Here is an 18143-nt window from a genome sequence, read left to right as displayed (position 1 = left end):
GGGTGGCAGAAAAATAAACAACCCATAGCTGCCTTAGAATGGTAGCAAGTACACAAGTAGAGTTTGTTGCACATGCATGCTTACCCTTCTTTAAGCAATATAGGTTGCTCTATGCTCTTGTGATCTCTCCTTCCTGAAGATGATATTAAATCTAGAAACTAAAAGGTGAACAAAAAGCATATATAAAAATGACAGTACCACACTACCCAAATTAAGTGCTTTAACATCTGTACAGCACAGAGCTACAAGAAAATATTGTAAAAACGCTTAAACAGAAAGTAATAGCAGAAACTTGAGGAATTTCGGAGATTTCCTGGATTGTAAACTAAAAATAGCATAAATTATCTTAAGCAGAAAAACTTCAGTAGACCAATACTTCTTGTTGCTTCCCATTTGTTATATCTATCTTTCACTTCCTTTTTAACTAAGCAATCTTCATCACAGATCTGCAGCTTCCTATGAAGCATGCACATCTCAAGCTCTAAGTAGCAGCTTGTTATTCCATCCCAATTATTAAGGAGAAGTAGATCCAAAGCGATTCTACTACTGACATGCACATAATTTGATAAAAGTTTCTTGAATGCTACAGTTATCAGGAGTCTGCTTTTTCCAGCACATGCTTCACAGTTTACAAACAGTACGTATAACATTCTCAGACTCCGAGCATCAGCTTCAACAACAGAGCAGGATTTTCAGAACATTCACGTGCATTACTTACATTTTTTACTGCATCTGCATATTTCTGCTCATTAAAATAGTCATAAAAAGTAGCCATGTAGGATTCCTTGAAATTGGCCTGCAATGCAAAGCCAAAACCATGTATATTATGATACAGTTAATACAGAAAATATTATTGTTAACAGCAGTAGACCATGAGGCAAGCCAACACAGGTACGAGGGTGTTTTTCTGGCCAGAGGTAAAATAAGCAAAGCGCTACTTTCATGCTGTACAGCACACATTCAGTAGTACCAAGTTTTTATTTTGGAAAGGCATCAGAATGCCTTTCAAATGTTTGGTTACTACAGTTAATAATGCATTCTTCAAAAACTTCAAACTTTTCCTTTGGCTTTTAATCTTGGCCCTAAAAGAAGCTGACAAAAGTGAGAGAAGAAATTCTATTGTCTCAAAGGATTCATAATCAAGGTACAGATTCATCTACAGTTCCCTGTGTGCATCCTAACTAGACCACCAGCGACCCCAAGTTGTTACTCGATACAGCAGTGTGGTGCCTTAGGTATGCAATTTTATTTCTAACAAACATCCAGAGCACGGGCATCTAGATCTCATCTCAACACTGACTGGAAGAAAACTGAACTGGTACCAAAAGAAAAGCATAGCTCTTTCCCTTACTGGTCGATTCTTCTCAGCTGAGCTTTAAAATCCTGAAGCAATCTGTAAAGCCCTGCAGAGCTGCTAACATGTACCAGAGGCAATTTGAGAACTTCACAGGTTTTCCTGATCACTGTTTTTCTTCCAGAAGGAAAGAATGAAAAGCCCTGGAACAGACTTCTAGGCTGGTCACACAATTTTGCTTTATTGAAATCTAGTTCAGATTAAGACAGATTTGTTTTTTCTATGAGCATGAGAGGCTTATAAGCAAAGCAAACAACCAGTTTTGCATAAGCCTAGTGCAGCTCAAGCATTTTAAAGGCTTCATTACAATGAGTGATCAAAGATTTAAAAAAAAATCACTTTCCTAAATTAAGCTGTTAAATGAAAATGGCATACTTACAGATTTAGATTTTGATAAGCTGCCTAACGTTTGAATGGTTTTAGAGATAAGCGTCAAAGTTCGGGAAGTCTGAGGATCCTAGGAAAAAGAATAACATTATACAGACTAGCTGTTTAAAATATGGAATAAAAGAAGATAAACTACATTTCTTCTTTATTATTTCACTTACAGAAAAGTAACATAAAATTAGAAAAGACTCAATAAAACACTACAGGAAAAATGTTCCTTTTCTTAAAAGGCTTTTGACTCATCATGCCTCATACCCTGTTGCTCTTCAGACAGCCAAAGGCAATCACTTTCAAAACAAAAACAGAGATTTCTGTCTTGAGGACTGTCTAGGTACTCCTCATTTCTGATAAGAATAACTACTAGAAGTCTTGGATAAGTTGTTTAATATCCAAAACATTTCCAACATCGACGACGACCCATCCTGCATTAATATAATGTGGCAAAAATGAAGCAGTGACCATTTCTTCCACAGCAGGTGACACCATCTACCTCACTTGTCCTTAAATTTCACTGTTCCTCCTCTCATACTTCCCAAGTTCTTCATATACAGTCATTCAACATATGCTTCTTTTCCAAGACAGACATCTTTGAACTAACAAAGGAACTTCTCTGTAATAGAAGGCTACTAAAGAAAGAATCTATCTTGATAGACTACGGTGACAGAACCACATACACAGCTAGGTAGCTAGAAAAAAAATTGATAAAGTACTTACTGGATGGTGTGGTGTAAGCTGAAAGAGGTTTGGAGAAAGAATGGCAGGAGCAAAGAATCTCAGGAAAATAAAGCTGCTGACAGCTGTATACCTCACATCTAGGTCACCTATTAAAAAGAGACCTCTACTCAGCATTTCAGTAATTTTTCTTCAAAAGCCTTCTGAAATTATCAGAATGCCTTCATAAAGCTAACTCAGGCATGTGCTGGAAACATATATTTGCGAGTTACAAGACTAACGGATGATGGAGGATTTGAAGGCACAGATCAGCTAGCATAAACCAGGGAAATGTCAAGGACAGCCTTTTAAAAATAAGTGAGTTCACAACACAGGCTACAAAGAGAACACAATTCACTTATCCACTACACGCAGAATTCCATACAAACATCTTCTATTCCACCTATGTAACTACAGTACAATGAATAACAAATAGTTTATGAAACATTCAGCACAGAAACCAACTCTCAGTTATGTAGCCATAGCTTCAAGCACAAGTGCTGTACAGACTCCTAATATATCTATTCCATTTGGTAATTACAGAAAATACTATTTATTTATTTATAAATGAAATAAAGATCATGATGGCACAATCAATGACTTTCTGCTTGAACTTCCCTACCGCAAAGCAACTGTTTAAAAGCTGAACTCGTATTACTCTAGAACTTCCTTGCTGTGATCTGCTTCCCCTCAAGAAAATGCATAGGATGGCTGTTTTCCTCAGTTCTGGTTTTACACTGCCTGCTCATTCTCACAGAGCTGAAACAACTGGGAGGGAGCAGAGAAAATTACCTCTTGACAACTAGAAAACATTTGCAGCACTTTTGTCCTCCTAGGGCAATGACTTCAATAAATTATAGATTGGTTTTTATTATAGATCGACACACGAGCAGCAAATAATCCTGCTGTACAGAGTCTGCAGATTGACCCATTACAAAAACCTTAGTAGTTGAAAACTGAGCATACTTTGCAAATATTGAAACCACAAAGACATAACATCATAATTCTCTTTTTAAAGGCTGTTTTTCTTTAAAAGATCTTTAAGGAAAACTCATACAATCATTAGAAATCATGTTCTTTGTGGAATGAATAATCAAGGAAAAAACAGCATTAATACACACTCCAAATGGTACTTTGGGTAAGCGGCTGTTCAATTACTTAAATCCATCATGGATTATGCAGACTGCTAGACTACACCTACATTTAAAAGATATACGTGACATAAAACAATACAGAGGAACTCGCCTTGGAAACGTTTGGCAGCCGATTCTCTCAATGAAAAGAAAATATCACACATCACTGTAGGGCAGCTGACACCAGATTTTGTAATTACAGTAAAAATGCGATCAACATATTGCCTCAGATTTTCCTGGAAAACATGACAATTGTGACAACATTAGTTTAATTTTCTGCTGTGGCACACGGTACCACTGCTAGTTCTATCCATAATGGCATCATTAAGAGATTCTCACTTTCAACATTATATAGTAGCAAAACAATCTCACAGTCAATGAGACTCGTTTTGTTAAATGCATATATTCAAATACAAGAGTAAAAACACTATTCCTATCAAAACCAAAGAAGTCATTGGATTGTAAAGCATATTATTCCTTTTAGTAGCATCATTTTCTATGTCATCAGTAGAGACATGTCGAGCCACATGCTAAGCTATCCTTGTCCTCAAAGGCAGGAGAAGTAATTAACATTCTATGGATATTGTATCTATAGCATAAGGTAAAGCTCCTGCAAAACAATTTGTATTGTTTTGCAAATTGTTTTGCAAACAATTTGTAACAGCTTGTGATATTAAGAAAGCTTCCAGCGTATTCTAATGAAACATCAAACATCCAAGGACCTCTGTTAAACTTGATAGTGTAAATAGAGATTACATTTCCCAAAATCTAATGCATACCCTGTTATTTTCCAGGTTTTCACCATCTTTTAACTTCACAGGATCAATTTCACAAGGTTTATGGACCTGGCAGATCTATTAAAAAAATATAGTGAAAATTAATATTATATTTTACCTTCAAGTAGAAAAAGTTTTGTAAAGAAGCATAATCTGTTAGGTTTTGGGGGTAAAATATAAAAGCCAGCTTTATACATTGTATTTTTTCCATGTAACCAAGTATCGAAAATAAATTCTCTGTGTTTTTTTTTTTTTTCCAAAGAAGTAGCATTATTTTTTTCTACCCTTTCCTTCAACTGCAATGAAGAACTGTTCCTAACGACTCTCTCTCAAGCAAGGCTGTTCAAGAAAAGTCCTACTTTGCCAAAACAGTCAATTTCAGAAGCGTATCTACATTCTTTTCAAACTTGACATTTGTTTAATGAACCATTAAAAGAACAGTTGAAGAAACTGTCAAATCGTTTAAAGGAAGTATGTGGTCTGAAATTATTGCCCAATTACTGCATTAAAATACCCACACCCACCATTCTGGACTGGATAGATAATAAGCCAATGTTACAATACACGCATCACACAAAGTTATCTAAGAATAATTCTATTCCTTTACACCCACTGGATGAAATATATTACAGCTTCCCAGTAGCTTTCTGCTGCATATATTATTACACATCTAAATTATTACTTTATTAATTTCTCAGAAACAATAGATGTTAGTTTTATAAGATAGAATAATTTAGTTAAATAAATGGAAATCTTCCCTTTCCTTTAACATAACCCAACCGTTTCTGAATTGGGTGACTCAGCTGTGGCTAGACTAATATACAGGATCTTAACTTGAAAACTGGCTCTTAAGCATTATTCCTACAAAGCCTTCTTAAAAAAGGAAAGAATAAACAGTATCTGCTCCCTGAAGGCCTTTTACAGTGACATTTTACCAAATAAACAGACTAAACTGCTCTTACCTCATCTATAATTGGCTTTAGTGTAACTTGCAGATAATGCATCCCTGCCAGTTTCATTGTCTCGTCAATGCATTTGGAAGTTAATGAGTTTCCTCTGAAAATGGTGTTTGGATCTCTGGAAGCAAACAATTTTCTGTAATTTAGTCTCTTTGCAATAAATTGCTAATATATGGAAATAAAATAAGTGGTGAAAGGTGACAGAAATCTGTGTTTCAATGTACAAGCAAAAACTCCCTTTGACACCAGCTTGTCATTACATGCAGTCATGTAGCATTTTGTGCATTTCCAGGTTATAACAGAAAAGCAGCAGTCACGGTAAATCCAGAGGGACTACAGATTCTCTTCTTTGCATCAGCATAGTGTGCTCAGTGCACCATCTAAGCACACAGCAACATGCAGGCTCAAATCAAAGGGGTTTACAATATAAACAGGGGGAAATGCACCTGTTTTCACACGCTACCGAACAGCACAAATTTGATCAAGCGAAGGAGGCAGTGATTTTAATCTCACAACAACACTGGACTTTACTTATGACCTACTACCTTCTCCTACAACACAAGTACTTGGTAAGCTGGGAGGGAGACGAAAACACTGCTCCAACAACATAGGTATCTTTAAGTGACTTACAAGCACTGTCCTGTGATAACACCATTAAACACAGTGCAGACCCCAATTCTGTCCCGAGAACAGTGTGGATAGCTGATGCCATGCAGACTTAGGTTTTTCTGAAAATTCACTGGCACAGAAGCTTTCTTGTATCAGATATACAGCCACTGTGATCCATTAAGCTTTAGCTAGCTGCACTATCGTGTACTTTTCTTAAGCATTATTTGCGTTTTGAGAATGCAAGTAATTTTATATTAATTTTGCACCTGCAATTCCTTGTACAGCAATTTACATTAGGCAGATATGCACATAGAATCATAGAATCACCAGGTTGGAAAAGACCCACCAGATCATCGAGTCCAACCATTCCTATCAAACACTAAACCATGCCCCTTAGGACGTCGTCCACCCGTGCCTTAAACACCTCCAGGGAAGGTGACTCAACCACCTCCCTGGGCAGCCTGTTCCAGTGCCCAATGACCCTTTCCGTGAAATATTTTTTCCTAATGTCCAGCCTAAACCTCCCCTGGTGGAGCTTGAGGCCATTCCCTCTTGTCCTGTCCCCTGTCACTTGGGAGAAGAGGCCAGCACCCTCCTCTCTACAACCTCCTTTCAGATAGTTGTAGAGAGCAATGAGGTCTCCCCTCAGCCTCCTCTTCTCCAGGCTAAACAACCCCAGCTCCCTCAGCCGCTCCTCATAAGGCCTGTTATCCAGCCCCTTCACCAGCTTTGTTGCTCTTTTCTGGACTCGCTCCAGAGCCTCAACATCCTTCTACATAATCAATGATCTCATCTACAACCCATATGATCAAAACCTGTGCCTACTGACAGCAGAACAAACTCAAATAGGAAGTTATTTGCTTGTTCTTGTACACACCCCAACTTTTTTCCTGTTTTTTTAATAGCTTACTACAGATGTACCCCTTTTTGCAAGCAATGATTAACAGAATGAATGACTCTGAAGCATTCATCATTTTGTTTCATAAAAAGGTGAGCTCACTGCCTGTTACAAATGCCAGAACGTCCTGAAAACAAGCACCATCTTTGCTGTTGTATCACCAGAACATGACTGACTAGGGAACAGCAAATTTCCTCACACCGCAGCAATCAAGCTGTTTCAGCCAACCTGCAACATAGGAAAAATATACGCTAAAAAAGCGCCAACCCACACAAAGACTTCATTTTGTACTGAGGAATCTGGTACTTTAGAGTCAGTATCTGTCACTTCCCTTGACTCCCAATTGTCTCCTCTACTGTCAGCCAAGAGCATGACTACATAGTCATGAGGTTTGTGTCAGTAAACGTTCTTTAGGACCTTCCTGGTATGAATATGAGACCTTACACTACTAAACTGTCAGCACACCACTAAGCCAAACAAGGGATTTCTCAAGAGTGACCAGAAAAAGGATTTTGTTTTCTGCTATTCACTGCCAGATCAAATCCCATCTTTGTTCCTCAGACCTCTATTTGGAAAGATTAGACACACAGCTTGCCTTAAATATTCACAATTAGGAAAAAACTTGCTTTTGGTTTCAAACAAATTCAACACACTTATTTGGCACTAGATGATTTATTAGCACACTATAAAGACAAAATTATTTCATACAAACAGCTGAAGGTAATGTAGGATTTCACAGTTACCATCAAATACAATTGAGAAGATTGAAAATTCCTGGTTTACGACCTTACAACAGCTTTGCAAGTACATTTTTGCAAAACTTGATGGGAATTCCTCTCAAAATCACAATCACTAGATCTTCAGAGCATCGAATGCACTTATAAAAAACTCTGCCATTCAGCTAGAATGAACACTAGCAACTCCAAGTTTCTTTTGAAATTACGTATAATTCTAGAAACGGACTGGAGGATCCTAACACGAGCCAATGCAGAGTAGGTATGCTTGACAGCAGTTTGGTTTTTTGGTACTTACTGAGTTCTCTTCACTTCAGCATTTGCAATGGCACTTATGAAAGGCACAATTCTCCCATAGTGTAAGAAAAGCCTGACAAGAGGTATGGCTGCTTCCTGTTTTTCTCTGCAAACTTCACCCAAAATGTGTGCAGCTGATGCTGAAACAGGCTGAACAGTGGAAAGAAATAAAAACTTTGTGAGATCTTTCTAGAAGAAGCACCTTTTCATACAAAACCCAACACAACAGTTGCAGTGGCACTACCCAAACATGCCTGTAGGTAACACAGGTGGGTGTTACATTCCAGTTTTTGTTGGCAGTAAGTTCTGATCACAAGAAGGGAGCAATTTAAGAACTATTACAGTACAGTCTCTTTTTTTCACCCCATTTTTAATAGCTGTTATTTCCCTGAATGTCACTGTTGCCTGGGAAGCAAAGGAGGAGCTCTTGACTCCTCTCAATTTCAAGCCACAGTAAGCAGAGAACTCAGTATTTCTACTGAAAAAATGAAAGTGTTGTCACAACTGCTAACGGCAGGTATGGTCCAACCCTCTGACAACTGGGGATAAATTCTTGGTTAGGTTTGTAGTTTGTATTTTTTTTAATTATGCAAGTAAACTTATTTCTCTCCAGTAAAGGAAAACCAATTGATCAAGCTGAAGTTTACTTTGCACTTTCACACGTAAATTTAGAAAGCCACGGAGAATACCCTGCTATTAAAACCAAGGGTGTTGCTGGGCGTGCCTTCACCCACCGTGCTGAATGCAGATAAAGATCTTTTCTGCAAGGACTGAAAACAAACACCAGGGATATGCAGAGCTTAATGAGGCCCTCAGGTCAGAAAAGGAAGAAGACGGTCTGTGGTAATTAAACAACTATGGTGCCTGCAAGATAGTGACAAACATTGAGAGACACCCCTGTAAGGATGATCTGCAGGTAAACAACAAGCAGTGCAAGCAAATTACCTCCACATCTGCAGATTTTAGCAGGAGGTCTCTAAGCGGACTGTAATAGTCTGAGGAAAAAACATGGTCCTCAGTGTAAACAACATTTAACCTCAAGGAACCGAGGTCATCAGGTTTCAATGACTTGTTACCATTATCTCTGGGCTGCAGGAAATACCTGATATGTAAAAAATAAGACAGAAGATTTGTGGTGAAACACAAGATTATCTCAGGCTATACATGAAATTATATAAAATATATAGACAGACACAATATTCATGTATGTATTAAATTCTTAAGAGTTCTGAATCGGACTTCTTAAGTAAGTTTGTCAGCTTATTTTGCACCAACTGCAATATTGAAAGTTCTGATCATAAAGATTTATGTAGAGGGATTAAAAACCCACACACTAAAACTATGGCATTGCTCATGAACTGCAGTAAATATTACAAAGCAAATATATTAGAACTCCCACATGCAATACAAAGGCAGAGGGAAGTCTCTAATCACATTATCAAAACTTCTTGTTCTTACATTGCTAAGATTTCTTTGGCTTGCTTACAAAAAAAAGATACAAACTAAATCCATTTAAACTTTATCACATTGCAGTAATTATTTTTAAGTCTTCACAGCAGCCATATGTTTCTACTTATTCTCCAAAAGAAAAATGTCAAATACCATGCTTCATAAGAGCTAGACTGTCGGAGAAATTTCAAAGGGAGTCTCAGTTCGCCTAGAAATTCGTCTCCAAACTTCAAGTTACTGGCATTCCAAAGATCAACTCTGTAATTAAAACAAATAATATTAAAATATTCATAATAAACAAAAAAAATAAGACAATTCCAACCTTCTTCCCAGTTTTGTTGGTTTTTTCTCCCCTTAAGTCTATGAGTAAGAAAGTCTTGAAACTGCACAACAGTGATTTTCAAACAGTAAAGAGACAACCTTATCTTAGGATGCCAGAGCTTTGCAATTCACCTCCATGAAACATCAGTAAAAACAAGTCATCTATGCTATCTTTCCCTCATCTGCACTGTTTCCACTATCCATATTGATAAAGATTCAAGGGGCTGTTTGGCTATCCAAAAAAAATCAAACTATCAGTTAGGCTGAATGTCTACACAACCCTTCCCAGTGGTCTAGCTCTGGAGAGAAAACTCACTGTGTCAAGCTCATGAATGTGTTGCACCTAAACTAGTTCTGTACAGATATTCAAATTCTTACTACAGTTTTACTACTCTGTGTAATCAATGTATTGACTGAAGCCTACACTATTTTAGTTACTCACTCCCACATGTTTGGGAAGTTCTGATATGTATCCCCAAATGATACGTCCTTCCCTTTCATGTGCTCTTTAATATTAGGATGTTTAGGATGTAGAACAACTGCCCTGATATTAAGGAGTACTGGTGTCTAACCAGCATTTGTAGATAAATACCACAATACCCACCCCAGAGCAAGGGTTTCAGACTTAAGGGTAGTTGTTTCTGTACCTATTTTAAGGTTTCCTCTGAGAAGCATTTTTGTTTTAAGACAAGCTCAGCTGAGAATTTTGCAGCAAAGTGACAGTCTGAATATGCCTTTAACTTTTGGGGGAAAAAAAGAGATATATGGGGGAAAAAAACAGGTTTTGAAATAATGAAGATTTTTAGAAGGCAACTTTAATTTGGATAAAGTACACAGTCATTCAGTTACGGACGTATTTACATAGCCTCTCTAGTCTCAGGCAAGTCACAGTAAGCTTGTCCGGGAATGGATGTTAATAGTCCTGCTAAAAGTTTATCCCATCTTACACAAGCACAGAGGATATCAATTTTAAATCCTCTGAACCCTGTATCTCTCAACAGTGTCTCATGCATCAAATTTGATACACTAAACATACCATTAGCTTACACTGCATGCCTGCTGGGTTAAGTTCTTCAAACTCTGTTATTTTGACAGTATTTTTACAGGGCAAGAATTCCTCAAAAGGAAAAAACTTCTTCGAAAATTCAACCTTCTCTCCCCTTTCTCCATATCTGGTTGGTTACTATCTTACTAATTTAGACAGCTAAAAGCAGTTTCATGAGGAGAGGAAACTTATAATTTACCGAGTATTTACAGGCTGCCAGTTTCTAGCTTATCCAAATTCTTTCAAGATGCCCACTAGCAGTAACACTTCCAAATGTATGCAGGGAAAGGATATTCCCCCACAGCAACTTGTTACAGAAAGAAATCAGTGCAAAGGATCTGTAGAAGAGGAACTAACAACTTAAGGTAGAATCTCATGCTACACAGTAAGCAAGCAAAGCAGGCACGCAAATTCTAAAATTATTGTTTTGTGTGCTTGGAGTACAAAGCATAAGTAGAATTAAAATAAAAAATCATAACACTTAGATGTCAGAGTCTAAAAGATTACTGTTTCCACAGGTTTTTAGAAGGCAAAATTACAGCAAGTGTTATTCTAAAAGGAGTCAGACTGTAGTCACAGAAAGAAAGGAACAGAGAGGGGGAGGAGAAACAATGAATTTCACCAGAACATCTGGTCCCTAAGTGTTGATATGCCCTGCCTGCAACTTCCTACACCCACTCAAAAAGAGAAACTTTCATAGCTTTACAAAGAAACCATGAGAGACAAAGTCTTCTCTTTACCCTGTGGAATGGTATTTTTCTCAGGGGAGAAAAAGAAAACAAACCCCCAAACCCATAAATTGTATGATCCATCCAGAGGGCATGGGGTCAATCTAACTCTGACTTAACAGACTGGAGGAAGTGAGCGGGGGTGGAAGGGGAACCTGATATGGAAACAAAACCATTCTGTCCTGTAGGGTACAAAAAAATTCTGAGCAAAGAGTTTGCCCAACCAAGACTAACTCTTTATCTGCTTTTGTGTATTATTTAAGTGCTTAATCTTTTCCCAACTATTTTGTGAGTCTCCTCACAAACTATTCCTCTTTACCACACTGTGATGTGCTAGTTTTAAGGAATGAACAACTTTTATGAAGCTCACCTCCACATATATTACCATTCTAGACAGTCATTTGCCCAGAAAATATAACAAGTATAACGCCTGTATAATTCCTTTATTCTAACAGCGCACAATAAGAATCAACTGAAATATTAAGCAAGATGTAAACACTGTCCACTAAGGTCTAGCATCTCCTCCAGAGTCACAAAACTATCAAAGAATACTAGCTTCCTTTAAAATCAGTATGTGGCTGGACATGACCAGACTGAAACTCCCAATATACTGTTCCATCACATATATCCAATGGGACGTGGCACACGTTACTTCATACCTGCCTACACCATGCAAAGCTTTGCAGAAATACAGGGTGGTGCTAGGAGTAGGTTGCCTGCTGTGCTGCCAAACACTGACACCACCAAAGCAACATGGCACTGAACTTGGCCTTTGCTCTTTCTGCTGTGAATTATCCATGAGTTGCCCTTAAACCAGATACTTTTGCACTGCTTGATGCAGATATTTTAAGAGAGCAAAGTACAGCTCTTGTCTCTCTCACATACTGATACTTGCCATTTCCTGTCCCACAGAACCATGGCAAACACAAGTCCACTAATGATTTTGTAGTGTCGTGACACTACACTAACAGGGTACACGAACCAGCACCCGGCCACCAAATTACAATAGCCTGCATCTATTAATTCATGAACATGGAATGGTTTGGGTCGGAAGGAACCTTAAAGATCATCTAGTTCCAAGCCCCCTGCCATGGGCAGGGACATCTCCCACCAGACTAGGCTGCTCAAGGTCCCATCCAACCTGGCCTTGAACACTCCCAGGGATGGGACATCCACAGCTTCCCTGGGCAACCTACCTATTCCAGTGTCTCACCAGCCTCATTGTGAAGAACTTCTTCCCAATGTCTAGTCTAAACCTTCCTCTCTCCAATTTATAGCCATTCCCCCCTCATCCTATCACTCCATGCCTTTGTAAAAAGTCCCTCCCCAGCTTTCTTGTATGGCCCCTTCAGCTACTGGAAGGCCGCTATAACATAACATATATGTGTCTTGCTTACTGGGACTAAGTATTGTTCCCCCTTCCTGGTCTCCCCCCTTTCCTTATATCTAACTGTATTTCTAAGGGAGCCCCATCATTCTCTCTCAACCTTTGTTCCTCCAAATCCTAGCATAAGGAGAAGATTTTCTCACCACCTGATCCACATGCAGCAGTTTTCAGCTACACTGCATCCCGATCACCAGATCGCCTAAGTTTCAATGTATATGGCAGTACGTCACATGTGGTACCTTTATGTTTTGCACCTCCTATTGTTCCCTCTCCACTCTTTCTATTTGCCTGTCCCCACAGACACTGCTGACAGGCCTCAGCAGGTTCTAAAATAGTGCTAAGTGGGTGGAAGGGGGCAGGGTGGGGTTGTTTTGTTTTTGAAACCGGGAGCTGATTCTTTCTTTTGCAAAGGACCTCACAGACATCATATCCAGCCTTGCAAGAAGGGGTTAAAATGTGGCAGGCAAAAGAGAAGAGAAACTGCCTCTGCCCCAGAGAAACTCTGAGCTCAAAAGTTTCCTTTCAGGGAAGAAGGATCTTACACGGGTTGCTAAAATTAAGTGATAAAAGAAAACAGGTCCTTTAAGAGAGAACATCACAGAGCTTCTGGGCTCTCTTGGGAAACTGCAGGAGGGAGGAAAAAAGGGGCACAAACATAAAAGGCTGCACTTAATGACAACTGCACATTAGCATACACATAGCGTACATAGGATACCAAGGAAAATAACGAAGATTTCTCCTGCAGAGGAGCTGTCACACATTTGCACACACCTGCTGGACAGTGCAGGTAAAAGAATATACAGATACAGTGACAATGATTCATCTTGACTTATGCACAGCAAACTATTCCTGCCACTTTGAAAACTGAGCATACTACAAAGTTACACAACTTTGAGGAAGACAAGTTCATTAGCATGAAGACTTTGACATTACCTAATCTCCATTTTGTCCACTTCATCCACATCTTCAATATCAAAATGGGATTTCTTGTTGTAGCTACTGGGTCTTGTAACCTAAGAAAAAGGAGGAAACTTTAATTAATTTATCTGATACAAAAGCATTCCTATATTACTTGTTTTACTATCAGCAATGACTTCAGTCTTGGTTCTGAAAGCATTCATGCATGTGAATAAACATGCTAATTAAATAGATTCTTGACTATACAGAAGTGGTGGTTACACAATCATATCCAAGAGTAACTAGATACTCCACAGTTTCTTTACAGATAAAAGATGTCTTTAATATTACTACAGTACTTTGAGTTTACATTGACAAAAAAAATAAACAGAAAGGAATACCACTTCTACAAACCATCTAGGGAAATAAAAGTGCAATTAATAATTGAGTTTTAAATACAGCAGTACACAACAGATGCCCTGAGGTACTCTGAAAAGGGTGGGCAGGGAGGGAAACAGAACCACACTTGAAAACATTTCACAGTAGATGTAATTAAAACCGTGAAGTTCTCCCTGTCCTGATATCCTGGAAGTCAACTTATCATGTTTATAAAAAAACCAGCAATTGCTTAAGAGATTCTAGCCTATGTTATGTATATCAGAATATAGAATCAGGTGCACAGTTCATCAACCATATTTGCAAAACTAATAAACAGCAAAACACAGGCAGAAAATAATGTGAAAACAGCTGTAAGTGTACAGCATTAGCAAAAAAAAGGTTTTGTTCATAGAATTTGTTTTCTAGCATGATTATAAAATACTTTGATGGCTGTATTTTTGCATAGTATGTCAGAAACTTGAGAAAAAGGCTACCCCACCCAGCTGAAACCACAGCAGGAACTGATCAAATGCAAGTGTGTATGATGTGTGGGTTCAGCCCTTGGATGCATGCAGAAGCTGAACTTTATTGTAGATTTAAATATGCTTGTGGCTTAATACTTCCCACTCACAAAACCTGGTTTTTATTGTAAACTTGACTTCTTGGTTTTATATTGTACATCAGGTGCAGATGGTACAAACAAGGGAGACAAAGACATAACTGCACAAGTGGAAAGGAATCAGAACAGAATCTTCAGCACAGGACACTCAAACCCGAATATGTATGTGGGAGGCAGGCACCATTTTCAAGGTGATATATAAAAACTAAAAGGTACTAGTAGCACCTGTAAGCCTGAGAGTAGAGAGGATTTAAATACAGCCTACAGCTTCAGGAGCTCAGCACTAATTCTCACCCTACCCTTACGACTGTCTTCCCTGGGGCTTCAAGAAATGATCCTACATCACTGCAAATGACATTTTCTACTACCATTGTGAAGCTAAAGGTGTAATTTTAAAAAAGTTATACCACAGGTGTAACTTAGGGCACATCCCTTTTACGTAAACGTTTTTCAGAGAAGTTTTGCTGGAGCCTGCACGTATGAGGTTTTGCTGTTCACATCTACCGTTGCTTAGTGCGCAGATTAATACAGCTCAAGACTAATATTTCTAAAAAGACAGCTCTATTAGGTCTATCCATTCCAAGGATGAAACTGGACATGAGGGAACTCCCAGTCCACAGTGCCGAACTAGCTGTCCTGTACCATTTCACAAAATATGGGGCACAACTTTGCTGTGATGGTGCCTTCCTTTAGGCAAAGCTGCCAAGCCCTTTGTCAGCTGCTCAATTTTTTCATTACATGCAGGTTTGCAAACAAGTCCCCAGCACTACCTTCTTCAGTTCCCGTAAGAGGGGCATTTTCCTGTAGCTGCATATAGATCTCCAAGTCCCCACACCGCACTGCAGCTGGAGCGATGATGAAAATGGCTCCTAACCATCAGGTGCAAGTTTCATTCATAGCACCTCTTAAATAATCCCTTAGATTTCCTAAACCAATTATAAGCTGTTTTCCATTTAGAAGATTAAAACTATGTGACTTTTTAGTTGCAGTAAGGAAAGGACCAATTCACTGCCTTTTACAGATCAGTCTTTTCCTTGGAGGCACGGCCAGTTGCTGGGCTAGGAGACTGCAGGAAAGCTGATGAAGCTGTTTGGAAGCAGTAAGTGACACCGCTGTCAACAGCATGAATCTGAGGAGCTCCACGGGAATCAGAGAACTCTGTTAGCATGCACCAGCCACAGGTCTGCCCATGCCTCATTAGTGAGTGTATTTCCCAGTCATAGCAATTCTACTGAATCTTGTTTCTTGGAGACATTTAGCCTGACATACACTAACTACTCTCAAAACGGCATAAATCTATGACAGGTCTGTCTGCACTGACGGTATGTTTACAATTCAGAGTTCTGGCTGATTCAGACATTTCCCAAGCTCTGCTCTTAGCCACACAGAAAACATTTTGCTCCGAGTTAGCAGAACAACTGGGGTATGCACTTGAATTTTTTTTGCCTCTGCTGATACCTGGGTGCAACACTGCTCTCAGCATAAAGGCAAGCTAAGGAAAGCCTCCAGTCCTCTCCACACCTCTAGCTGGAAGATGCTTTCTGTTTCCCTCCTTCCTCTCCTGATATGGCACCACCTGCCAAGCTGACTGTTTAAATACCAAACGTTCACTGTTTCTGCAGCACACAGAAGGCTGAGGAATCAGACATGTGAAGTTCTGTGGCTTGCAGTCTGAATTCCTGGATTGCATTCTCATTAAAAAGTTCTCACTGTCAGACACCTCCAGAACTGCTTATGTTTAGAATAAAGAAGCCTTTTTTACTTTATTTACATATAGCATGAATTCTTGTGTCACTGCCAAAGGGTACAGCTCTGGGCCAGGTGATGGACTGAAATCCTAGGCAGCCTTGAATGAACAGATACCTCAGTGCAATTTCAGCACTTAGTACCATGGGATCTCTCCTGCAACAGCCATGCCCACGCAGCACCTCCACACAGTCTCACAGAGTGAGGCAAGCAGGCACGAAGTCTCACTGCTAGCTAAAGTTAAGCCTGCAGTGAAGTTTATAAGCTAGGAAGAGACGTGTTGGGTTACCAGAGGAAAGAATACCTTAGACAGTTATCCTGGTCAACTCTCGGGGCTTCCAACCCTTTGGGCAGTGAGAAATTGCTCCTGCCAATAAAGAACTTGCTATATCTGTTCCTCAAGTCCAAATACATCAACAAAAGCAAATTTCTGATGGTATGGCTGACTTTAGATCAGTTGGTACAACTGTCAGCTTCTATGCAAAGCCGGTGGTTTGTAGGAGGGGGAAGACAGAAACAAGCTCCTCACTGACACTGCCAAGAAAGATATGATACTTCCAATCTGCACAGCAGCATCTGTATGGCTCCTCTCTCCCCAGCTCTCTTTCCAGGTGTGGCTGCCTGTGCCCCTGAACTGATTTGAGAAACCACATCCTTAAGTGTCATCCCCTGCCAGCAACAATTTCTAATGTAAACATGTCCTGAATGATGCAAGCTGTATGGGCAGAAAGAGCTTTTCAATGACATGCCAACTGCATTGTACTACTCTGGCTTTTCAACAGCTTCATGATGCCAGATACATTCTTGAGGTATCTGTTGAAATAGAATAGTTAAATGTAGACTGTCACTAAGATGCCCAAGAGAAAATGAAGACAGAAAGATACACATACTTCAGAAGACAAAATTTCAAGAGGTATCCAAATTATAAACACATGCACATATATGTATGGACACACCACAATTACAGCTACTATTGCCAGAGGGAACTAAAATGAGCACTTTGATGAAAGCTACTCTTCGTCTTAAGTAGACTCATCGAAAATGATCTGCATTAAGTGAAGCTGCAGAGGTTTTACCCACTTGAAGGAAAGTCACTGGTATTGCAAGAGACTGTGAGACAGCCAGAACATCCCATTTAAGTGTATTTTTCCTGTTCAGTTTTTAGTAATCCTAGGCGATAACTTTCCTCCCATTGACTGGGAAAGACAGGGTGGAGCAGCTATAAAACCACAAGCTAAAAAAATAAAGTCTGTTGGGAGTTTTTTTTTAATCCCATTTCTAACTGTGTATTTTCAAAACTTCTGCAGTGAGTTGCAAGGGAGTGCAAAGCCTGCTGCTCAGAAGTGCCCACCTTGAAGCTCTTCCTACAGAGCACCTGAGCCAAAGCAATATACTGCTCCCGCAGCAGATGGCTAGTCTGATCGGTGGTACTTCTTTCTCCTGCACTGTGCTTTGAAACAGTTTTCAAAGAAGACAGCTGGCAGAACATGGAACTGGATGCTGTGCCAACTATCTACAGTATAATATTTCAGCTTATCACCCATTCCTTTGAAATACCAACCTCAAAATAAAACACTTCATCAAAATGTGGATTGTTGGTCTTCTTTTTAACTTTAGTCTTCTTGGCTTCTGATCTGAATTAAGGAAAGAAAAAAAAGGTTTATAAACAACCTTAGCAGAAGTATGATTCCAGAACAGAGCCACTGAGGAACAGA

The 18143-nt window shown here is 39.2% G+C and overlaps 1 protein-coding gene across 3 annotated transcripts in view; it reads right to left on the bottom strand.

Moving 5' to 3' along the window:
- The window catches only part of RASA3 (RAS p21 protein activator 3), a 270506-nt gene that overhangs the window by 14136 nt on the left and 238227 nt on the right, over window positions 1–18143 (bottom strand). For all 3 annotated transcript variants that reach the window (XM_069877484.1, XM_069877475.1, XM_069877491.1), the window contains 12 exons: window positions 17990–18062; window positions 13722–13801; window positions 9461–9565; window positions 8804–8960; window positions 7860–8008; window positions 5324–5438; window positions 4365–4439; window positions 3698–3821; window positions 2456–2562; window positions 1734–1811; window positions 719–796; window positions 85–158 (listed from right to left, as the gene is read on the bottom strand). In XM_069877484.1, the coding sequence (XP_069733585.1) occupies window positions 85–158; window positions 719–796; window positions 1734–1811; window positions 2456–2562; window positions 3698–3821; window positions 4365–4439; window positions 5324–5438; window positions 7860–8008; window positions 8804–8960; window positions 9461–9565; window positions 13722–13801; window positions 17990–18062 (1215 nt within the window). The remainder of the gene's footprint in view (window positions 1–84; window positions 159–718; window positions 797–1733; window positions 1812–2455; window positions 2563–3697; window positions 3822–4364; window positions 4440–5323; window positions 5439–7859; window positions 8009–8803; window positions 8961–9460; window positions 9566–13721; window positions 13802–17989; window positions 18063–18143) is intronic.

The sequence above is a fragment of the Phaenicophaeus curvirostris genome, chromosome 1 (genome assembly GCF_032191515.1).
Source record: "Phaenicophaeus curvirostris isolate KB17595 chromosome 1, BPBGC_Pcur_1.0, whole genome shotgun sequence".
Classification (NCBI taxonomy): domain Eukaryota; kingdom Metazoa; phylum Chordata; class Aves; order Cuculiformes; family Cuculidae; genus Phaenicophaeus; species Phaenicophaeus curvirostris.
Note: the sequence above shows the minus strand (reverse complement) of the source record. Positions and strands in the feature narration are given on the sequence as shown.